This window comes from Grampus griseus (genome assembly GCF_964374135.1).
Source record: "Grampus griseus genome assembly, chromosome: 10".
Lineage (NCBI taxonomy): Eukaryota > Metazoa > Chordata > Mammalia > Artiodactyla > Delphinidae > Grampus > Grampus griseus.
The window spans coordinates 72,618,616-72,644,092 of record NC_139004.1 but is presented as its reverse complement, the minus strand read 5'-3'; the positions used below and the strand labels follow the sequence as shown (position 1 = coordinate 72,644,092).

The 25,477-nt window shown below is 37.0% G+C and overlaps 1 protein-coding gene across 1 annotated transcript in view; it reads left to right on the top strand.

Annotated features, from left to right (window-relative positions):
* The window catches only part of DNAH12 (dynein axonemal heavy chain 12), a gene marked incomplete at its 3' end in the record, with an annotated part of 211,639 nt that overhangs the window by 77,812 nt on the left and 108,350 nt on the right, over positions 1 to 25,477 (top strand). The window contains exons 18-29 of the mRNA XM_082663999.1: positions 2,926 to 3,111; positions 3,736 to 3,936; positions 6,872 to 7,066; positions 11,685 to 11,806; positions 11,901 to 12,183; positions 14,484 to 14,603; positions 14,915 to 15,071; positions 15,303 to 15,475; positions 19,337 to 19,489; positions 19,968 to 20,207; positions 20,544 to 20,789; positions 21,127 to 21,246. Of these exons, the coding sequence (XP_082520125.1) occupies positions 2,926 to 3,111; positions 3,736 to 3,936; positions 6,872 to 7,066; positions 11,685 to 11,806; positions 11,901 to 12,183; positions 14,484 to 14,603; positions 14,915 to 15,071; positions 15,303 to 15,475; positions 19,337 to 19,489; positions 19,968 to 20,207; positions 20,544 to 20,789; positions 21,127 to 21,246 (2,196 nt within the window). The remainder of the gene's footprint in view (positions 1 to 2,925; positions 3,112 to 3,735; positions 3,937 to 6,871; positions 7,067 to 11,684; positions 11,807 to 11,900; positions 12,184 to 14,483; positions 14,604 to 14,914; positions 15,072 to 15,302; positions 15,476 to 19,336; positions 19,490 to 19,967; positions 20,208 to 20,543; positions 20,790 to 21,126; positions 21,247 to 25,477) is intronic.

The following is a 25,477-nucleotide window of genomic DNA, read 5'->3' as shown; positions in this document are numbered from 1 at the left end:
TGTTATATGTTTTTGGTTTGTGGTTACCAGGAAGTTCATATATAACAACAAATAGGTGTCTATTTTAAGTTGATTTCTTAAGTTTGAACACCTTACATTTTTACTAACCCTCCAAATGTTTTATGCTTTTGATATCATATTTTACATCTTTTAATTTTTGCCATAACTACTATTGTAGATATAGATGATTTTTACTACTTTTGTCTTTTAACATTCCTACTAGATTTATAAGTGGTTGATCCACTATTTTTACTCTATGTTTGCCTTTACCAGTGAGATTTTTCCTTTCATATTTTTTAATTTCTGGTTTTGGCCTCTTCCTTTTCCTTTAAGAAGTCCCTTTAACTCTTCTTGTAAGGTCTGTTTGATGGTGATAAACTCTTTTTGCTTTTTGCTTATCTGTAAAACTCTTTGTCTCTCCTTCAGAGATAAAGATAAATCTGAAAGATAACCTTGCCAGGTAAAGTATTCTTGGTTGTAGTTTTTTCCTTTCATCATTTTGAATATATTGTTCCACTTCCTTCTGGCCTGCAAAGTTCCTGCTGAAAAGTCTGCTGATAGTTTTATGGGAGTTCCCTTATACAGTACATAACTAGTTGCTTTTCTCTTGCTGCTTTTCAGGTTCTCTCTTTATCTTTAATTTTTGTCATTTTAATTATAATGTGTCTCAGTGGGTACCTGTTTAGGTTCATCTTGTTTGGGCTTCTCTGTGCTTCCTAGAGCAGGATGTTTGTTTCCTTCTCTAGGTTAGGGAAGTTTTCAGCTAATGTTTCCTCAGGTAGGTTCTCTGCTCCTTTCTCTCAATTTTCCCCTTCTGGGACCCCTATAACATGAAAGTGAGTACACCTGATATTGTCTCAGAAGTCTCTTAAACTATCCTCATTTTTTAAAATTCTTTTTTCTTTTTTTCTGTTCAGCTTGGATTATGTCTACCACTCTGTCCTCCAGATCACTGATCCTTTCTTCTATATTATTCTATCTGCTGTAGATTCCTTCTAGTGTATTTTTCATTTCAGTTAATGTATTATTCAGCTCTGATTTGTTCTTCTTTATATTTTCTAACTCTTAGTTAAAATTCTGTGTTCATCCATTCTTCTGAGTTCAGTGAGCATCTTTATGATTATTACCTTGAACTCTTTATTGAGTAAATTGCTTATTTGCATTTAATTTAGTTATTTTTCTGAGCTTTTGTCTTGTTCCTTTGTTTGGAACATATTCCTCTTGCCTCCTCATTTTACCTAATTCTCTATGTTTATTTCTATATATTGGATAGGACTGTTATGTCTCTTGATCTTGGAGAAGTGACATTATATAGGAGACATCCTATGAGCTCAGCAGCGCACTCCCTCCTGGCTACTAGACTTTATGCTCCAGGGGTGTCCTCTATTCATGCTGCATGCTCCCTGTGTTGTGGAAGAGCTAACTGTTGAGGGCATATTGGTTGGTGGGGCTGGCCCTTGGCCTGTCTGGCTGTGATGCTCTGACTCATGCAGTTGTTGTGGGTGCCCTGGTGGGCAGGGCAGTCTCCTGGTGAGGCTGACTGTGTAGCTGGGCAGTGCACCCTCTTTGGGACCACAGGTGGGTGGGGCAGGATCCCTGTGCATTTGACTATGTGGCCTGGTGGTGCAGAATTGCTGTGGGCCCTCTGGTGCACAGGGCAAACCCCCAGCACTAATAGGCTAGAGGGAGGATTTCTAAGTGGTGCTTGCCAGTGCTGGAGTCAGTCAAATAGAACAAGATCCCCAAAATGGCTGCCACCAGCATCTCCATCCACAGGGGGAATCCCAGAGGCCTCCTGCCTCTCTGGTAGTCTCTCCAAGATCAGCAAGTGGGTCTGACACAGGTGACTTTCAAACTACTGCCTTTTTGCTGGGACTTGGACCGTGTGAGATTTTGCCTGTGCCCTTTAAGAGTGGAGTCTTTTTCCTACAGCCCTCCATCTCTCTTGAATGGAATCCCCACTGTTTTTCAAAGCCAGACGTTCTGGGGGCTTGTCTTCCCAGTGCAAGACCTCCAGGATGGGAAGGCCAACATGGGTCTCAGACCCCTTGCTCCTCGGAGAGGACCTCTGCAGTGGTGATGTCCTTTTCATTTGTGTGTCACCAACCTTAGAGTTTGGCTCCTGACAAGATTGCATCTCCATTCCCCTACCCATCTTATTGTCACTCCTTCTTTATATCTGTCATTGTGGAAAATCTTTTCTGCTACTCTTCAGGTCATTCTCATACATAGTTGCTGTATAAAGTAGTTGTAATTTGGTGCTGTGCTCATAGGAGGAGGTGAATTCAGGGTCTTGCGACTGGCATCTTGATCCCCCTCCTCCCCCATATCTTTTATTTATTTATATTATCTCAGTGGCTGAGACACTCAATATAGTGTTGATTAGAAGTATTAATAATGGGTATGCTTATCTTGTTCCTGATTTTAAAGGAAGTGTTCTAGTGTCAGTATCAAAAGTGATGAACTAAGTGTTTTTGCTGAATATTTAATTTTTATTTCCAAACAGTTACATTTTGGCATTTTGTTGCAGGCTTTTTCCCATTTATGTTTTGTGTGTGTATTTATAACTATATATTATATTATGTTGTGTTATACTGTATTTTTCTCCATATAATATATAGAATAAACTTAACTTTGTATTTCCATAATAATAATATGACAGTTTTAATTACTGTAGTTTTATCATATACTTTAATATCTTATAGAACATTTATATCCCCCCTTTTTCTTACTCTCATAGTTTTCCTGGCTATTTCTACATGTTTATTTGTGCAGATGAACTTTAGAATAATTTTGTTACTTTTTCTCCCCTTCCAAATCTAATTGGGATTTTGATTGGACTCATTAAGTATATTACCTAATTTCAAGTGTATGTGTATGGAATTCAAATGAGTGACTCATTATTGTTTCTATTTTCACCATTAGGAATACATCCCTACTGTCTCCATCCTATGCAATCCAGGAATGAGAACACGTCACTGGAAGCAGTTATCAGAAATTGTAGGCTATGATTTAACTCCAGACTCTGGAACTACAATGAGGAAAGTTTTAAAATTAAACCTTACACCATACTTGGAAAAATTTGAAGTTATAAGTGCGGGTGCAAGCAAGGTAAATATGAAGATCAACTGAAATACTTTATTTGATGAGTTTGTTCATCATATAATCATAGTTTTTGTTGTGGTTGAATGTATAGTACTGGCTAGCAGTGGGAGGAGATGGGGTAAAGTGGTGGAAGACCACTCTTATTTTTCCCCACAAAGTGTCTGCTTCTCTATGATTTCCTTGTCCTGAATCCAGAGTAGAAATGGTTCCTTTGACCTCTTGTTAATTCTGCCACATTCTGATATGCATGGATGATATGCTAGTCTTGATATATAATTGTTCCATTAAGAATGGAAATAGATGCATGTGTGTGTGGCATGTGATGTGTGTGTATTCTAGCAGAGTAAGTGAGGCCATCTAGTGTTCTCAGAATACACTGAAAACATCTTCAGACTATAGACTGCAGAAAAGCCACTTCAGGGAAAATCCATCAGGTCTTTCATTCTGCTGTCTGTTTTAATACGGACAGCAGTAGTTTTCAGAGCAAGTGAATTTTTAAAAACTACATTGTCATTTTCCATAGGAATTTTTTAATTGTTTTAAAACTTTTCTAACTTACAGACAGTTGCAGATTACCTTACAAAAATTGCTGTGTAATGCACCAAATTCTTTCTTCTTTTTCTCATTTAGGAATTTTCATTAGAGAAATCCATGCATACAATGATGCGAACTTGGGATGATATTGCTTTTCATGTAAGTCTATATCGTGATACTGGAGTCTGTATTCTTTCTTCAGTAGACGAGATTCAGGCTCTCCTTGATGATCAAATTATAAAAACACAGACAATGAGAAGCTCACCTTTCATCAAACCATTTGAAAAGGAGATCAAGGTATGTTAAATATGATAGTCAACTCCTGGTCATTTATAAAAACTGCAATCTTATTACATATATGCTCTTGTGAAAATAAGTCAGTTTGTTGGATAGCTTTGGTGAAATATAGAAATAGATAACTTAAAATTAATGTGAAAATATATAGAACAGATGAGCCATTAACTGTAATGATTTTTAAAAGAACAAATTATATTTTTATTAAGAAAAATCTTCTCCAATGACAGTGATAGATTTGGAAGGAAAACTGTATCATTTAATCTAACTGTAGACAGCCTAGACCCTGTTTCATGCTATATTCTTTTTTTTTTCACTTTATTGAGTATTTTATTGACATAAGCTTTGACCGAGAAGCATAAAGTTTTCAAAATATCTTTTCTTATAGGCAGAAAATCAATCTGGTTATTTTAATAAATATAATTGTTCAGAATGGTTGGCTGAGCAGTTAAAGAATATCTGCTGTCATTATTTAGTGGATGTGGGGCAGGAAAATGGTGTTGAACATGGAGGAGAAAAGAAGAAATAAATTTTCAACACGGTGGTGCTATAAGGAAATGGTATTAAAGTGAAAGAACGAATATAATAATTTTGAGTTTATGCAGGAGTGTTATATTATAAAACAAAATAGACTTTGGACACTTCTTATTTTCTTTATACAATTCAATAGCTGATAAGACAAAACATGAATTTTACACTCTGAATTAAAAGAAATATTTTCTTCAAAGGGCAATGAATAAATTCTCATTTAAAGATTGTTTCAAGTTGATGCTAATCTTCTTTCTTTTTTTTAAACATCTTTATTGGATTATAATTGCTTTACAGTGGTGTGTTAGTTTCTGCTTTACAACAAAATGAATCAGTTATATATATACATATGTTCCCATATCTCCTCCCTCTTGCATCTTCCTCCCACCCTCCCTATTCCATCCCTCTAGGTGGACACAAAGCACAAAACTCCCTGTGCTATGTGGCTGTTTCCCACTAGCTACCTGTTTTACATTTGATAGTGTATATATGTCCATGCCACTCTCTCACTTCATCCCAGCTTACCGTTCCCCCTCCCTGTGTCCTCAAGTCCATTCTCTACCTCTGTGTCTTTATTCCTGTCCTGCCCCTGGGTTCTTCAGAATCATTTTTCTTTTCTTTTTTTTTTTTGATTCCATATATATGTGTTAGCATACGGTATTTGTTTTTCTCTTTCTGACTTACTTCACTCTGTATGACAGTCTCTAGGTCCATCCACCTCACTACAAAAAACTCAGTTTCATTTCTTTTTATGGCTGAGTAATATTCCATTGTATATATGTGCCACATCTTCTTTACACATTCATTTGTCAGTGGACACTGAGGTTGCTTCCATGTCCTGGCTATTGTAAATAGAGCTGCAATGAATATTGTGGTACATGACTCTTTTTGAATTGTGGTTTTCTCAGGGTATATGCCCAGTAGTGGGATTTCTGGGTCGTATGGTAGTTCTACTTTTAGTTTTTTAAGGAACCTCCGTACTCTTCTGTATCAATTTACATTCCTACCAACAGTTCATGCTATATTCTCATAACTTGTAGTGAAGTTCTGTATACTATACTTTATATTTGGGAACAAATAACTTGAGGGTCTTTTAGAATAATTAATGAAATATTGTCCACTTGACAAAAACAAATGATATTTGAGACTGTAAGATTATTTAATGTCCTTATAGTTGATGTGGGTAAGTACACAAAGCAAATAAATTATAATAACTAATAGTTTTATAGGTAGTATCAAAATTCAAACTGGAGACTATATAAAATGGGGAAAAGATCAACAACAAGTGGATTTTTCCCCTGATATTTATTGACTTCTAAATGTGTGCCAGATACTACTCTAGGGGTTTTACATTTATTAACCCATTTAATCCCCATAGCAGACCCTCAAGGTAGGCACTGTTATTATCAGTAGTCATAGTTAAGGGAACCAAGGCATAGAGGGATAGGTAAGTTACCCAAGTTCACACAGCTAATAAATGACAAACCTGGAATTCATAAAAGGCAGTTTGATTTTAATTTAAGCATAAAGAGTGTATTTATAGGACACCTTGGCTTTCAATATTTGGAGAAGACAAACAGTTGTGTTCTTCCAAAAAGACATGAAGCTGCACATTTTCCCTTGAATCAGGCTGACCTACCCTTTCCTGGTAAGAAGTTATGCTTTTGCAGATATTTCTTGTTTAACAAAGGAGAATTTACAATACAAGTTTGAAACCTCTCTTAGAGCTTTTAAAACAAAAATATGAGGCCAATCTCTTGATATATAGGACCTTAGGCCATATATTTAAGAAACAAAGAGCTTATATGAATGATCTTTGGCTAATGAAATACCTTATGGATTCTAGGAGATCTGTGACAATAAGGAAGACTTTTTCTCCCAAATGCATTGATGTACAGCACGGTTTCTCAACCTGGTTCTAATGACATTTGGGGCTAGATAATTCTTTGTTGTGGGGGCTGTCCTGTATATTGTAGGAAGTTTAGCAGTGTCCATGGCCTCTATCCACTAGATATTAGTAGAAATCTCACCCCACCAGTTGTGACCAATGAAAATGCCTCCAGACATTGTCAAATGTCCTTTGGGGTGGGGGCAAAATAGCCCCTAGGTTGATAGCTACTGGTGTAGAGCAGGATGTATTCCTGTATGCTTTTTGGACATGGGACAGTTCACCTAGAGATTAGGAAATTGGTCTAAATAACTACAGTCATTTGCAATTGTGAGTTCCAATGATTTAGGAAAACTTCAGACCTCCTAGAGCTTTTCAAAGCCCATGTGAGACACTATAAGTGACTATGAGCTGTTTTGCATTGATTCAAAAATAATAATAAATTTAAAATACATATTCCTTGCTATAATTTATGGGTTTTCTTTAATAACTGGAACTTAGAATACTATGCTTTTCATTAAGGCCTGGGAGGACCGTTTGATTCGAATACAAGAAACAATTGATGAATGGTTAAAAGTACAAGCTCATTGGCTGTACTTGGAGCCCATTTTTTGTTCTGAGGATATCATGCAACAGATGCCAGAAGAAGGGCGTCAGTTTCAGACAGTAGACAGACATTGGAGAGATATCATGAAGTTTTGTGCAAAAGATCCAAAGGTGAAGTGTTTCTTTTCTCTGTTTCAAATAAAGAGGAATCTTTATTTTTGGCTATTACAGAAAGCATTTGGCTTTTTTCCAAGTACAAAAATAAAACCTGCTCATTGTATACAAACTGGAGAGCTCAGAAAAATATAAGAAAGCATAGATAATTTTACTTTTCAATTCATAAGCTACACTACTCATAACTCTTTAATATGTATAGTGGAGCTGCTTCAAACATTCATTTAACTCACTTGGCTTCTACTATGTATACTCAGTGATCCCTCTTATAAAAATAAATAGTAAAATAAAATAAAATGAAGAAAGCAAGAGGGTGGGAGAGAGAGACAGACAGAGACAGACAGAGAGAGAATGAATACAAACGAATGAGTAGTGCATGTGATTCACCTGAGTTTCTACTCAATGACTCTATATGCTTGGGGGTGATGGGAAAAAAGAGTCAGCAATTCTCTCAGTTGGTTTCACTTGCTATGTCTCTCTCCTAGTGAGTATAGCACCTTGTTGAGTGCGATTTTAATGTTGAAAGACAGACCATGTATTTTTCATACGCATAGTATACAAAGTTCATAGATATATATATCCACTTTTTAATCTGGTATTCAACTTAAGAAATAACGATTTGTTTCAATGCTGGATGAAAAAGTAGCTGTGCTGGGGACTTCCCTGGTGGCACAGTGGTTAAGAATCTGCCTGCCAATGTAGGGGACATGGGTTGGATCCCTGGTCCAGGAAGATCCTATATGCTGCAGAGCAGTTAAGCCCGTGCACCACAACTACTGAGCCTGCACTATAGAGCCTGTGAGCCACAACTACTGAAGCCCACGCACCTAGAGCCTGAGTTCCACAACAAGAGGATCTCCTGCTCACCACCCACGCACAACAATGAAGACCCAATGCAGCCAAAAAGAAAAGAAAAAAAGAAAAAAAGAAAAACTAGCTGTGCTGAACTGTTGAGAGTCAATAGTACTGAAATTTATGAGTTGCAAGGATTTCCCTTACATGTTGACTTTAGAACCTTTGTAAGACATTATTTCTTATAGAACAGAAGTCAGCAGCTTTTTCCTGCAAAGGGCGACATGGTAAATATTTTAGGCTTTGTGAGATGTACAGTGCTTTTCGTAACTACTCAATTCTGCTGTTGTTGTAGTAAGAAGGCAGCCAAAGACAATATGTAAATGAATGGATATGTCCATGCTACATCAAAACTGTTTATGGACAACTGACATATTCATGTACCATGAAATGTTATTCTTCTTTTAATTTTTGAACCTTTTAAGAGTGTAAAAATAATTCTTAGCTTGATGGCCATGTAAAAACTGGCAGCACGCAGAAGCAAGAAGAGCTACAATCCTGCAGCCTGTGGAACAAAAACCACATTCACAGAAAGATAGACAAGATGAAAAGGCAGAAGGGCTATGTAACAGATGAAGGAACAAGATAAAACCCCAGAAAAACAACTAAATGAAAATGGAGATAGGCAACCTTCCAGAAAAAGAATTCAGAATAATGATAGTGAAGATGATCCAGGACCTCAGAAAAAGAATGGAGGCAAAGATCGAGAAGATGCAAGAAATGTATAACAAAGATCTAGAAGAATTAAAGAACAAAGAAACAGAGATGAACAATACATAACTGAAATGAAAAATACACTAGAAGGAATCAATAACAGAATAACTGAGGCAGAAGAACGGATAAGTGACCTGGAAGACAGACTGGTGGAATTCACTGCTGCAGAACAGAATAAAGAAAAAAGAATGAAAAGCAATGAAGACAGCCTAAGAGACTTCTGGGACAACATTAAATGCAACAACATTCACATTATAGGGGTCCCAGAGGGAGAAGAGAGAAAGGACCCCAGAAAATATTTGAAGAGATTATAGTCGTAAACTTCCCTAACATGGAAAAGGAAATAGCCACCCAAGTCCAGGAAGCACAGAGAGTCCCATACAGGATAAACCTAAGGAGAAACACACTGAGACACATAGTAATCAAATTGGCAAAAAATAAAGACAAAGAAAAATTATTGAAAGCAGCAAGGGAAAAATGACAAATAACATACAAGGGAACTCCCATAAGGTTAACAGCTGATTTCTCAGCAGAAACTCTACAAGCCAGAAGGGAGTGGCATGATATACTTAAAGTGATGAAAGGGAAGAACCTACAACCAAGATTACTGTTCCCAGCAAGGATCTCATTCAGATTCGACAGAGAAATCAATAGCTTTAAAGACAAGCAAAAGCTAAGAGAATTCAGCACCATCAAACCAGCTCTACAACAAATGCTAAAGGAACTTCTCTAAGTGGGAAACACAAGAGAAGGAAAGGACCTACAAAAACAAACCCCCAAAATTAAGAAAATGGTAATAGGAACATACATATCAATAATTATCTTAAATGTGAATGGATTAAATGCTCCAACCAAAACACACATGCTTGCTGAATGGATAAAAAACAAGACCCATATATATGCTGTCTACAAGAGACCCACTTCAGGCCTAGGGACACATACAGACTGAAAGTGAGGGGATGGAAAAAGATATTCCATGCAAGTGGAAATCAAAAGAAAGCTAGAGTAGCAATACTCATATCGGATAAAATAGACTTTAAAATAAAGAATGTTACAAGAGACAAGGAAGAACACTACATAATGATCAAGGGATCAATCCAAGAAGAAGATATAACAATTATAAATATATATGCACCCAATACAGGAGCACCTCAATACATAAGGCAACTGCCTAGAGCTCTAAAAGAGGAAATCAACAGTAACACAACAATAGTGGGGGACTTTAAAAAAAAATAGTGGGGGACTTTAATACCTCACTTAGACCAATGGACAGATCATCCAAACAGAAAATTAAAAAGGAAACACAAGCTTTAAATGACACAGTAGACCAGATAGATTGAATTGATATTTATAGGACATTCCATCCAAAAACAGCAGATTACACTTTCTTCTCAAGTGCGAATGGAACATTCTCCAGGATAGATCACATCTTGGGTCACAAGTCAAGCCTCAGTAAATTTAAGAAAATTGAAATCATATCAAGCATCTTTTCTGACCACAACGCTATGAGATTAGAAATCAATGACAGGGAAAAAAATGAAAAAAACACAGACACATGGAGGCTAAACAATATGTTACTAAATAACCAAGAGATCACTAAAGAAATCAAAGAGGAAATCAGAAAATACCTAGTGGGCTTCCCTGGTGATGCAGTGGTTGAGAGTCCACCTGCCATTGCAGGGGACACAGGTTCATGCCCCGGTCCGGGAGGATCCCACATGCCGTAGAGTGGCTGGGCCCGTGAGCCATGGCCACTGAGCCTGCACGACCAGAGCTCCTCAACGGGAGAGGCTGCAACAGTGAGAGGCCCACGTACCAAAAAACAAAACAAAACCTAGAGACAAATGACAATGAAAACACGATGATCCAAAACCTATGGGATGCAGCAAAAGCAGTTCTAACAGGGAAGTTTATAGCTATACAAGCCTATCACAAGAAACAAGAAAAATCTCAAATAAGCAATCTAACCTTACACCTAAAGGGACTAGAGAAAGAAGACCAAACAAAACCCAAAGTTAGCGGAAGGAAAGAAATCATAAAGATCAGAGCAGACATAAATGAAACAGAAACAAAGAAAACAATAGCAAAGATCAATAAAACTAAAAGCTGGTTCTTTGAGAAGATAAACAAAATTGATAAACCATTAGCCAGACTCATCAAGAAAAAGAGGGAGGGCTTCCCTGGTGGCGCAGTGGTTGAGAGTCCGCCTGCCGATGCAGGGGATGCGGGTTCGTGCCCCGGTCCGGGAAGATCCCACATGCCGCGAAGCAGCTGGGCCCGTGAGCCATAGCCGCTGAGCCTGCGCGTCCAGAGCCTGTGCTCCGCAACGGGAGAGGCCACAACAGTGAGAGGCCCGCGTATAGCAAAATAATAATAATAATAAATAAATAAAATGGATGACTGATAAGAAATAAATAAATAAATAAATAAACATTAAAAAAACAGTGGCAGCACAGTGTATACAAATAACAAAGCATCAAGTTATATGTCTTAAATATATACAATTTTTATTTGTCAATTATACCTCATAAAAGCTGAAAAACAACAGTAACAAAAAAGAAACTGGTAGCAGACTGGACTTAGCTCATGGGATGTAGTTTGCCAACTCATACCATAGATTGTTTATAGTTGACAGTTGTGAATGCAAAAATTAAATCACACACCAACCTAGCAGACTTTTTCCACATCATATAGGAGAAATGACTTAGCTCATGGGATGTAGTTTGCCAACTCATACCATAGATTGTTTATAGTTGACAGTTGTGAATGCAAAAATTAAATCACACACCAACCTAGCAGACTTTTTCCACATCATATAGGAGAAATGAAAATATGACAATCATAATTTCTCATTTATAACTAGCATCTTTGGATAAGAATATTTGTGATTTATTGAATTCTAATAGTTTTACATTATAAAAAGAATTTCCTGACAATTTTCATAAACCTTTTTTGACACCTTAACATTTTTGACATATAAGTTAATGTTTAAGTCTTATCATAATATCTGATATATAAGTGCTGACCGGAACGAATTGGTCTCTTTTAGGTTCTTGTTGTTACTTCTTTAACAGGTTTACTAGAAAAACTGCAGAACTGCAATGAACTTTTGGAGAAAATTATGAAAGGCCTTAATGCATATCTTGAAAAAAAACGACTTTTCTTCCCTCGGTATGATGGATAATCAATTGTGGTATAATTTAAGCTTTTTCTGATGTGTGATGAATTATAACTAAAACTTTTGTATTTGCATGTTTTTCCCTAGTTTTTTCTTCTTATCTAATGATGAAATGTTAGAGATTTTGTCAGAGACCAAAGATCCACTTAGAGTTCAGCCTCATTTAAAAAAATGCTTTGAGGGCATCACTAAATTGGAGTTCCTTCCCAATTTGGACATTAAAGCCATGTATAGCTCTGAAGGTGAGCGAGTGGAGCTGATTGCACCTATTTCCACGTCTGCAGCGCGAGGTGCTGTGGAAAAGTGGCTCATTCAAGTAGAAGATTTGATGCTCCGGAGTATTCATGATGTGATCGCTGCAGCCAGGCTGGTATGTTTCCTAGGATTTAATGTATATCCTATATTCTGTAAGTGCTTTCTTTTAGGAGGTTTTGAATGGGTACCAGTAAATGAACACCTCAGGTCTTACTATTTTAAGGCTTTTATTTTCTTTACTCTTTGTTCCTAACATTATTATTAAAATAATAATAGTAGTAAGAATTGATAATAATATGTGATTAAGTGCTACAAAAGAAAAAAGTGTTATGAGAAAGAATAATAAGGTGTATATAATTTAGAATGGGGGTGGTGGGTTGCTAGTGATAGGCTCTTAGAGAAAGTAAAATTGAAACTGAAACCCAAAGGATAAGTAGGAATTAACCAGATAAATAGCAAATGGGAGAGCACCTAAGTATCCTGTGTTAAGCCCCTGAGATAAGAAAGAACCTCAGACATGGGTGTTAAATGCATGATCTAGTTTACTTATTGCTATTTACACTCAAACAGTTACTTAAAAACTCAAAATGAGATGAACCAACATTAACGGAGGATCTATAATATTTGAGAGAAATATAACACGTAGGCACTACATGTACCTCACTTTTGCTAATTCAATTAACCTAATCTTGAATGATAAACTTCAGTATATTTCTTCCTTTAGGATCACAAAGGAACAGTTGTGTAGTAAAAATGTCATTTAAAAAGGCTTTGCAGCCTTATATCCAGCAACTCACGTTATATGAATGAGGAATCCTTTTCCTTCACCAAGAGCCCTATGAGAATCATCTTCTTGCAGTGACTATTCTGTTCAGCTTCAATGTTCCTGCAGATAAATCTTGACTTTTTCTCTCCTTTTTTCTATTATGATTCCAAACAAACTAAAACACATAGGAAAGAATCAACATTGTCCATGAAAGTATTTCCTTAATCCATACAGAAATTTACCTTCTATGTACCTAGCAATGGCTCATCAATTATATGAAACTCAGCCTTCTTTGAAACTTAGGTTAATTTGTCATTTGCATTTATCTATAAATATTGCTAATAAAATGCATTTTAATAATAGATATTTATATCCTTATGTTTAATATTCTTTTATCTAAGGTGGTGTCATTGTATTAAAAATATAGTTTCCAGGGAACTCCCTGGCAGTCCAGTGGTTAGGACTCGGCGCTTTCACTGCTGTGGCCCGGGTTCAGTCCTTGGTTGGGGAACTAAGATCCCACAAGCCGTGCCGCATGGCCAATTAAAAAATATATATATATATAAAGTTTCCTTTAGTATCGACTCTTCATACTTTGTCCCGCGGTTGTTTTTTTTCAGTTTTTAATTTGGATCTGCTATTATCATTTACTGTTGAAACAAGTTATTTTTTAAAAGACTACCCCCCCAATAAATCTATTTAAATGCATTTTGAACATAAAAATGTTAGAAGAAATGAAAGTATACTTTGAACTCAAAAGCATAGATTGTTCAATTGTATATAAATGAACAAATATACTATTGTTTAAATTATATATGCTGGTCATACAAGTTTGGTTTTTTTTTTAATTAATTAATTAATTTATTTATTTTTGGCTGTGTTGGGTCTTCGTTTCTGTGCGAGGGCTTTCTCTATTTGCGGCAAGCGGGGGCCACTCTTCATCGCGGTGCGCAGGCCTCTCACTATCGCGGCCTCTCTTGTTGCGGAGCACATGCTCCAGATGCGCGGGCTCAGTAGTTGTGGCTCACGGGCCTAGTTGCTCTGCGGCATATGAGATCTTCCCAGACCAGGGCTCGAACCCGTGTCCCCTGCATTGGCAGGCAGATTCTCAACCACTGTGCCACCAGGGAAGCCCCATACAAGTTTTTAGAAAAGCTATGGATAAATAATACAAGGGTTCTAGCTACTAGGTCAGTTTTCTACTAGATGGCATAGTCTTCTTTTCAATTAAATCGTGGTATCAGTATATGTAATCTATTAGACTGATTTATTTTATACTTTAATAAACCCTCATAGTTCATTATAATAGAAGTAATGTGTATTCTATGTAGAAAATTGACAACTCCCCACAGCAAGGAAACCTAAAATTCCTATGGAAAATAATTTCCAGAAGAATCAATAATCAAATCCTTCCAAAGATAACTGATTATTAACATATTGGTGCTCATCTTTCCATCCTTTTATAAATAAATATTTCAAAAATATGATTTGTAAAAAATTTTCCGGTCTTTTAAATAGTCATCTAAAATTTTTCATGACTACATTCTAGCCTACAAGTGTACCAAATATTGCACTTCTTTATTGTTAAACATTAAGCTTTTTTCCCCTTTGTAAACTTTTAAAGTTAGAAATGCATTTTAATTACTCAGGCTTATCCAGAATGTGCAAGAAGAGACTGGGTTCGAGAGTGGCCTGGCCAAGTTGTACTTTGTGTTTCTCAAATCTTCTGGACCTCTGAGACACAGGAAGTTATAAGTAGTGGGACAGAGGTAAATCATTACCTTAAATAACATTCTTTTTAAATAACTTTCTTTTTTACATGCTATGTTTTTTTAGTTAGCTTATCTATTATTTGCAAAGGTAACCTTCCCCCCAATTTCTACATGTAGCATTAAAATTGTACAATTATTTTAAAACTTGTTCTTAATTTTTCTTATGCTTAGACAAAAATCACTCTATTCGAGAACTCATTTCTATAGTGTGCTAAATTATGATGTCAGAATTGTTAAAGAGTAAATGCATGAAATACATGTTTTAGCTACTATATAACATTAGTTTAATTGCTTTTTTTATTTTGTAGGGATTAAAGAAGTACTATAAGGAACTTCAGAATCAACTAAATGATATTGTAGAGCTGGTAAGAGGAAAACTGTCGAAGCAGACCAGGATTACTCTGGGGGCTTTGGTTACTATTGATGTCCATGCTAGAGATGTGGTTATGGACATGATTGATATGGGTATGTGACTCTTTTTTATCTTAAAAATAAGATATATATAGCTTTTAGAAACAAGGACTTACACTGTATGTCTTTTTCTCTCTCAACAGAATTTATTTTATATGATCTTTTTCATAAGTTAGAAAACATGAATTATTTTAATATTTGCTGTTGTAAAGATGATAAAATACTTATTTTTCAAATTATTTCCATTTCAGGATTATCTGTCTTGTTTTACTTTATTCCTTTTAGGTGTCTCACATGATACAGATTTCCAGTGGCTTGCTCAGCTTAGATATTATTGGGAATATGACAACGCTCATGTTAGTATCATTAATTGCAACGTAAAATATGCTTATGAATACCTTGGTAACTCACCTCGACTTGTCATTACTCCTCTAACTGACAGATGTTACAGAACATTGGTATGTGTTTAAATTATTTTAATTCACACATTAAAGATTCCTTTTTCGTTTGGTGTCATATTTCCTTGTCTAAATTTAACATGGCTATCCTCATTTTATTCTCTTATCTGTATAGTTGAATACAGCTATCCCTTCCTAATCCCAAATTCCCTTTATGTGAAGTTATAGTAGTGAATATTTACTTCTGCGTGCCTTTGTAGAATACAAGAGTGTGTGAATTCTAATGTTTGAAAATCGTGAGTCACTCCCGTTGGGGATAATTAGAAAAAGGAAGGTACTGGAGATTTAAAGAAGAAACCAGAGCTTCAGAAAATGGTATCAGTTTTTGCAGTGGAGTTCTGGGAGAGATGCCAAGAAGATGAAGGAAGCACATTTGGGCCTTAGAACTCCAAGTTAGTTTTGTTGAATAGGAGAGGGAGAGCTGAAATGTAGGCAGGTAGTACTGAGGGCTGTGCTTGTTGGGAAGCTATGGAAGATAAAGCCATGACTACAGAAAACAACAGCAACAACAAAGTGAAACCCTGGGAATTGCGTTGTCAGATAAAATACAGGACTTTCAGGTAAATTTGAATTTCAAATAAACAATGAATAATTTGTTAGTAGAAACATGTCCTAATTATTACATGGGGCATACTTATACCAGCAAATTATTCATTGTTTATCTGATTTTCAAATTTAACTGGGCATCCTGTATTTTTATTTGCTAAATCTGGCAATCCTACCTGGGAATTGAGGAGATGCATCAAGAAACACCAATCCACCTGTGCTGAGTAAGTAAATTAAAGTGTCTGAGTTTTCTGGAAGCAGAAATGAAATGGGGATTATTGGGCAAATGATTTTCTAGGGAATGCTCTCAGTAAAAACCCATAAGGAAATGAGGAAAGCAGGTGGGAAAGCTAAACAAAGATGTGGTTTTGATGGATGTATGGCCTTAGCCTGATCTCATGGGGAGCATTAGAGCATGAATGGCATCTCAGGGGTACTTCACTTTAAGGCAAAGGGGTCTAGCTTTTCTATCCCTTTATTATCATTGGCTACGGTTCACTCCTGTGGCTGGGTGGGGGGTGGGGGGTGAGTAAGCTTTCAGGTGTTTGTGGATAAGGGAGCTCCTATTAATTGAGGGCAGATCTCAGGAGAAAAGGACAGTTGTGAGCTATTTGTAGATGACTGACAGCAATTGGAAGGATGGATGCAATGACCAGTAAAAGAATCTGAGTAAGGTTCTAGTGCATCTATGATAAAAAGTTTCACCAAATCCTCTTTCTCAGGAAGCTACCTGAAGGCCAGACCACATCTGTCTTGTTCTCTACTCTAGTGATTGACAAGTACATAAGTTACTCCCTAAATGTTTGTTGAGTAAATGAATCTCAAGCTTCTGTGTCCTCAGACCTCACTGAAATCAGCTGTGAATATTTGTAAGGTGGACGCTAAGGACTTTGAGTTATATAATCAAAATCACATTAAACACTTGTATACAACACTAAACATTGAAAGTCTCCTATTATATTTACTATCCATAATAAAGGGAACACATTTGTAAGCATTTTTTGGAAATTATAAAGAAGGGAAAGACTGAGGTTTCCAGCAATCAAGTTAATGGACATTAACAGTATAGCGTTTACTATAAATTTAAGATGGGTAAAATATCATTGATATTGCCTTTATTTAATGAGCTCTCTCTATTGTTTTATTTTAGTAAATGTGAAAATATTTAAGATTTTCATAGGTCTATCTATTAATTTTTTAAATACTTAATTTTTTTAAAGCAGTTTTAGGTTCACAGCAAAATTAAGCAGAAGGAACAGAGCATTCCCATATACCCCTTGCCTCCCCAAATGTACAGTCTTGGTCCTTTAACCCTATTTTATCTAAAAGGAGTTAAGTTTCACAAACTCTCATAGCAGTTTTCATGAAACAAACTTCATGGAAAGAGTTGACTGTAACTTGTATGCATATAAAAATTTCCAGCCATTTTTCTAGTCACTGTGGGGACCCAGAAAGAATTCAGATACTGCTGATGTTACTCTCAAGGAGCTTAAGGACTGGGACTTCCCTGGTGGTCCAGTGGCTAAGACTCTGTGCTCCCAATGCAGGGGGCCTGGGTTCAATCCTTGGCCAGGGAACTAGATTCCACATGCATGCAGCAACTAACAGTTCTCATGCCACAACTAAGGAGCCCACATGCAGCACCTAAGACCCAGCACAAACAAATAAATAAATAAATATTTTAAAAAATTATTAAAAAAATAAAGGAGCTTAAGTACTAATTGAGAGGGGAAAAAATGTTAACTGTTAACTGTAGTTACATTACAGTTAACATAGTTAACTGTAATGTGAGCATTGCTGAACCAAATGAACCAGGTTCATTTGTCTGACTCTCTGCAGTAAGCCAAATGCTGAAACGCTGAGGTTTGCAGCAGAGAAAGTGCTTATTCACAAAGCAGCCAAGCAAGGAGATAGGAAAACAACTCAAATATGCCTCTCTGAAGGCGAAGGGCTCAGGATATCTATGGGATAAAGCTGAGGTGTGGGGAGCGTGGGGAAATGTAATTGAAAACAAGAAAAAGGTGAGACAATCGTTGCTCTACGCATATGCACCCAAGCCATAGGCTTTTTCATGGGAGGAAAGCTCAGAAAGTAGCCTAGTTAGCATGCTCTGAGGGTGGAGTTTTTGGCCTCTGACATCAAAATGTCACCGAGTGGACCCTTGCCCATGCCCAAGTGGAGAGTTGATGGTCTTAACCATCTTAATCAGCTCAAGCTTGATTTGACACAGTAGACTCCAAATATGTAAAAAGCAACTTGGGCAAACATCCAAATGCCCAGGCTACAGGACGCTTGGAGGATACGCCAGCTTTCGTAAAAACAATACAAGTGAGTCCAACCAGCGAAGGTAGGTCACAGTTTACCATTTATCGGTGGGTAACTGATAACTACTCTGGGTTTCACAAGGTTGAAAGTGACACTACTGGTTAGAGAAGTACAGAACAATGCTATGGGGATGGATAAAATAAAGAACATACCAAGAGTGGAATGCAACAGCGAAGGTGAATCATAGACAAAATTATATAGTAGGTCATCTGTTTATTTTCCCACTGATGGGCCCCCACTTATGACCCTCACTTTTAGGTGTTTTCTCTCTTCGCAGCTAGCTGTAGAGGTTGTCATCATTGATCTCTACAACCATAACCGCTTCTTTTTTTTATTTTATATTACTTTATTTTACAGGAGATGGAGCAATCTGCTCTCTTTTTTTTTTAAATTAGTTGGTTTATTCATTCATCTCTGGGTGCATTAGGTCCTTGTCGCTGCGTGCGGGCTCTCTCCAGCTGCAGCGAGCAGGGTCCACTCCCCGCCACGGTGTGCAGGCTCCTCACTGCAGTGGCCCCTCCGGGGGCTCTAGTTGTGGCACACAGGTCTAGGCACTCCGCGGCATGTGGGATCTTCCCGGACCAGGGCTCGAACCCGTGTCCCCCGCATTGGCAGGCAGATTCTTAACCATTGCACCACCAGGGAAGTCCCTCCATAAACACTTCTAATTAAACTTTTCTGACCAAATGTTAACACTTCAAGGCTGGATTCTCTTTGTTTTTAAAGGCAAATGGGATACACATGACGTATTAGAAAATAAGGAGACTTTGATACAGTTTCACTTTTTTTTTAGATCCTTTAAACTGCTTTTTCTTTGTGCAGCTAGAAAATTGAGTGCTAAAAATTAACTGAATGATGTAATTGTATTACTGCCTCTCTGAAGCTACAAATAAGACTAAATCCACTTTATAAGCAATTGTCCTATTATGGGGTATTTTGTTTGTTTTCAGTTAAGCATGGATTTCTCTTCACGTTTATTTTTCTTTTCAGATAGGTGCCTTCTATTTAAACCTTGGAGGTGCTCCAGAAGGGCCAGCAGGCACAGGAAAAACTGAAACCACCAAGGACTTGGCTAAAGCTCTTGCTGTACAGTGTGTGGTATTCAACTGTTCAGACGGGCTAGATTATCTAGCAATGGGAAAGGTAAAGTTACATATTACATGTTACAAATTTACAGCTAGGTCAACCTGGATAAACTGAAGAAACTCGTTTAAAACACTGAATGCGGTTTAAGCATTACTTGACCTTTTTTTTTTTAGGGGTAAAGACGTTTTTATCCTTGGGGCTTTTATTAACTGTCACTTTTGACTTAAAAAGGTTAAATTTTTGTTTTATGGGCTTCCCTGGTGGCACAGTGGTTGAGAGTCCGCCTGCCGATGCAGGGGACACAGGTTCGTGCCCCGGTCCGGGAAGATCCCACATGCCGCGGAGCGGCTGGGCCCGTGAGCCATGGCTGCTGAGCCTGCGCGTCCGGAGCCTGTTCTCGGCAACGGGAGAGGCCACAACAGTGAGAGGCCCGTGTACCACAAAAACAAAACAAAAACCCAAAAAAGGTTAAATTTTTGTTTTAACAAATGATGCCCTTTCCTACGAAAATCATCTCCTTTTTTCTTGTCCTCAGTTTTTTAAAGGATTGGCTTCTTCTGGTGCTTGGGCTTGCTTTGATGAATTTAATCGAATTGAATTGGAAGTGCTGTCAGTGGTAGCTCAACAGATCCTTTGCATTCAGAGAGCCATTCAACAGAAGCTAGAAGTGTTTAATTTTGAAGGGACAGAACTTAAGCTCAATACAAACTGTTTTGTAGCTATTACTATGAATCCTGGCTATGCAGGACGTTCTGAATTACCGGATAATCTTAAGGTAATATTTTTTTAAAGAGTGTAAATTTGGTAATCAAAAGTAACAGCATAATCTACTCAAAATGGTATAATTTTCTCACGTGTATTTGTAATCTCCCTTTTACCTTTTCCATTTGCTATAAGGTAAACCTCTAAAAACTTTTTTAGATGTCTAAAAAAAATATTAGAGTACATGAAACTGTTAAAGTGCTCCTGAAAAAATTACAAAGTTAATGAAAAGGTGCTTCACTGGGGGAGTAAACTTGGATATCAACACATTATCTTTGGGTGCTTATGCTCAGCTTTAAAAATGGTTTCCTTTATGTAAATAATATATTTCCTTTATTATATACTTCAGGTTCTTTTTAGAACAGTGGCTATGATGGTTCCAAACTATGCCCTCATAGCAGAAATCTCCCTCTACTCCTATGGATTTTTGAATGCAAAACCTCTGTCTGTGAAGATAGTAATGACCTACAGGCTCTGCTCAGAGCAGCTCTCATCACAATTTCATTATGACTATGGAATGCGAGCAGTAAAAGCAGTTTTAGTGGCTGCTGGAAACCTAAAACTAAAATTTCCAAATGAAAATGAAGATATACTTGTAAGTATTAAATATACACGTTGTGAAAGTGTAGAAAGTGTATCTGTAGAAAGATAACTTTTTCAGCAAGGTTGATCATGAACTATAGATAGGCAGATAAGAGAGTTGTTGCTTTGAGCCTTTTTACATAGGGTTGAAATGATAGTTTTGAGGTTCTGTTTTTCATTATACTTTGTATGAATCCAAGGACCATTAGGTTTGATAAGTGTAGTATTGGCTTTTTAGTATGGGGATTCCATGGAACCATGTAAAAGAAACTTTGACTTTGGTGGGGTGGGGGTGAAAGAAGGGCAAATACCGGCACTTAACTTACCTTGCACTTTTTGGATGGTTTTAGCTTCTTCGATCAATTAAAGATGTAAATGAACCAAAGTTTTTATCACATGATATACCCTTATTTAATGGAATAACTAGTGACTTATTTCCTGGTGTTAAACTTCCTGAAGCTGACTATCATGTAAGTAAACCTGTGAGAATGACTTGTTCTGCAAATAAATTCATCTGGTGACTCAATAGTTTTCCAAGTTTTATTAAATGAGCGACTTATTCTGTTTGGAGGATAAACCCCTATTTTGGCCACTTTAATTAATGAGGAAGAGTAAATTTTAGTACCTTATGTTATATGATAGTAGGGTTAACGAGATTCAGGTCAAAGATAATGTTTATTGTAAGAGAATACATATTTTATTTCCTATCTTGTGATTTATAATATTTACTACTATGTATACAATAATACTATCATATTACCTCCACAGGTAGAAAAGTTGATAAACTGAAAGTGGTAAAACATCCTATAGTTTTTTTGTACAGCAAAGTGATTCAGTTATATATATATATATTTCGGATTATTTTCCATTGTAGGTTATTACAAGATATTGAATATAGTTCCCTGTGTTATACAGTAAATCCTTGTTGCTTATCTATTTTATGTATAGGAATTTGTATCTGTTAATCCCAAATTCCTAATTTATCCCTTCCTCATCACTTTCCCCTTTGGTAACCATAAGTTTGTTTTCTGTGTCTGTGAGTCTGTTTCTGTTGTGCATATAGATTCATTTGTATTATTTTTTAGATTACATATGTGAGCGTTATCATATAATATTTGTATTTCTCTGTCTGATTTACTTCACTTAGTATGATATTTCTAGGTCCATCCATCTTGCTGTGAATGTTAGCCTTCTTTTTTTTTTTTAATCTTCAAATTCAAATACTACTATACATCCTATGGCAGGATTAGAATAAGGTGATTCTAGGCTGTTTTCCAATACCAATAACTAATTCTCTGATTCTCTAGACACCCACTGTGTGTTCAAAACTTCAATTCAATTCTGACACTAACTGCCTAGAGTTAGTGTCAGTCCTACAAGACTGCCTCTCATTTCATACAGAAGTCTCAAGTCCTGGCCACCTGTACTTCTGACTGACGGGCTATAAACCAGGGGTTTCCCTGACCCCTCCCCTCCCAGGTTTAATAATTTGCTAGAACAGCCCACAGAACTCAGGAACACAATTTACTTCTGCTTATTAGTTTATTATAAAGGATACAACTCAGGAACAACCAAATGGAAGAAATGTATAGAGCGTGGTATGGGCAGGTGGCAGCGTGGAACTTCTGTGCCCTTTCAGGGAGAGTCACCCTCCCTGTACCGGAAGCTCTTGAATCTCATTGTTCAAGAATTTTTATAGAGTTCAGTCATCAGCCCCTTCTTCCCCAAAGGCTGGTAGGGCTGAAAGTTCCAACCCTCTAATCACTGCGTCTTTTTGGTGACCAGCCCAATCTTGAAGCTATCTAGGTTCCCACAACAAGTCACCTCATTAGCATAAACTCAGGTGTTATTGAAAGGACTCTTTATGAATAACAAAAGATACTCCTATCACTCAGAAAATTCCAAGAGTTTTAGGAGCTCTGTGCCTGGAACCGGGTACAAAGACTTTATATATTTTAGTATTATACCACAGGTGATTATCAAGATGATTCAAAATACGCTAATATGATTTTTTAAATCAAAATGAAAATACATAATTTTAATATTCTCTTGGAGAACTCTTGTACTCCTATGAATATAGCAAATAGTTTCATGGATTCATAGAATCCAGTTTGAAAAACACTACTAGGAGTCAATGCTGGGAGGTGTGTGGCTGAGCAACTGCGTATGCCTGCAACTGAGCTGCAGGGGAGCCAGGGTCATAGAAAAAAAAATACTACAAGCATACCTCATTTTATCGCGCTTTGCAGATGCTGTATTTTTTACAAATTGAAGGTTTTGGGCAAGTCTATCAGTCAAGTCAAGCAAGTCTATCAGTGCCATTTTCCCAATATTTGCTCACTTCTTGTCTCTGTGTCACATTTTGGTAATTTTTGAAATTTTGAAAAAATTTCGTTATTATTATATCTGTTATGGTGATCTGTGATCAGTGATCTTTGATGTTACTGCTATGACTCACTGAAGGCTCAGATGATGGTTAGTATTTTTTTAGCAAAAAAGTATTTTTAATTAAGGTATGTGCATTGTTATTTAGACATAATGCTATTGCACACTTAATGGACTCAGCAGGGGTCCCCAACCCCTGGGCCTCAGACTGGTATTGGTCCACGGCCTCTGGGCTGCACAGCAGGAGGTGAGCAAGCCAGGGAAACTTCATCTACCACTCCTATCGCTCCCCGGCGCTCACATTACCACATTACCGCCTGAACTATCCCCTCCACAACCCCACGCCCGTCTGTGGAAAAATTGTCTTCCACAAAACCAGTCTCTGGTGCCAAAAAGGTTGGGGACCACTGGACTACAGGATAGTGTAAACATAACTTTTATATGCACTGGGAAACCAAAAAATTTGTGTGACTTGCTTTATTGAAATATTTACTTTATTGCAGTGATCTGAACCAAATCCACAGTATCTCTGAGGTATGCCCATACTAAATATAATATCTTGCTTTTTAATATGTACCGTATTACTTTGTTTTTCATCTACTGACTTCTTTTGGGTTTCAGGTAATGTTTATTACTTCATTAATCTTCTCTGTTGGCTTTTTAATTTTACCTCAGTGGTCACTCACAGATTGCAATACACATCCTTGATTTATGACAGTTTACCTCATTTGTATTCTAAACCATTTCAGACACAATATAAGAATTTTAAATGGTATAATTCCATTATCCACTCATCTCTGCCCATTGTACTGTTGTCACGTATTTTACTTCTACATATGTTATAAACTCCACATTTTTTGCTTTAGGTATTAGTATTTGAAAAAAAAAATTCTTTTATATTTACCCTTTCTAGTGTTTTTTAATTCCTTCCAGCAGATATGTGCTTTAAACTGGGATCTTTTCCCTTCAACTTTAAGAACTTTCTTCAGTATTTATTGTGTACATGTTGAGTCTTGTGGCAACAAATTCTCTCAGTTTTTCTTTTGAAATATCTTTATTTAGACTTCATTATTTGAAGAATATTTTCACTAGGTATAGAAGTCTAGATTGGCAGGAGTCTCCCCCGCCCCATCTTTTTAAAGATGTTTTTCCATTAATTCTTGGCTTTTATTGTTATGCTTAGAAGTCAGGAATTTTTCTTATGTATATTTCCCTGAATGTAATATGTTTTTTCCCCTCTGGCTGTTTGAAATATTTTCTTTCTTTCCTTGCTTGACTATGTGCCTAGTGTTGTTTGCTTTTTACATATCCTACGTGGGATTTGCTGCACTTCTTGAATCTGTGTATTGCTTTCTCCAGAAAATTCTCAGTAATTATGTTTTAAAATATTTCTTCTACCCTATTTTCTCTCCCCTGTCCTTCTGGGGCTCCAGTTACATGAATGTTAGAACATTTTATGTCATCTCACATGTCTCTTATGCTCTGTTTTTGCTTTCTGTTTTTTATTATCTGTACTTTAGTTTGGATAATTTTATTGACCTGTCCTTAAGATTAATGATCCTTTCCTTGGCTTTGTTCATTTCTGCTGATAAGCCTATCCAATGAATTCTTTTCTTTTTTTTGGGGGGGGGGGGAGTACTGCACCGTGCGGCATGTGGGATCTTAGTTCCCTGGCAATGGATTGAACCCTTGCCCCCTGCAGTGGAAGCACAGAGTCTTAACCATTGGACCACCAGGGAAGTCCCTATACAATGATTTATTTATTTATTTAAATAGATCTGTATTGGAGTATAATTGCTTCACAATACCGTGGTAGTTTCTGTTGCACAACAAAGCGAATCAGCCATATGCATACACATGTCCCCATATCCCCTCCCTCTTGAGCCTCCCTCCCAACCTCCCTATCCCACCCCTCTAGGTTATCTCAAAGCACCAAGCCGATCTCCCTGTGCTATGCTGCTGCTTCCCACCAGCCAACTATTTTACATTCGGTAGTGTATATATGTTGATGCTACTCTCATTTCGCCCCAGCTTCCCCCTCCCACCCCACGTCCTCAAGTACATTCTCTATGTCTACCTCTTCATTCCTACCCTACAACTGGGTTCATCAGTACCTTTTTTTTTTTTAGCGTCCATATATATGCGTTAGCATATGGTATTTGTTTTTTACTTTCTGACTTCACTCTGTATGACAGACTCTAGGTCCATCCACCTCACTACAAATAACTCAATTTCGTTTATTTTTATGGCTGAGTAATATTCCATTGTATATATGTGCCACATCCTCTTTATCCATTCATCTGTCAATGGATATTT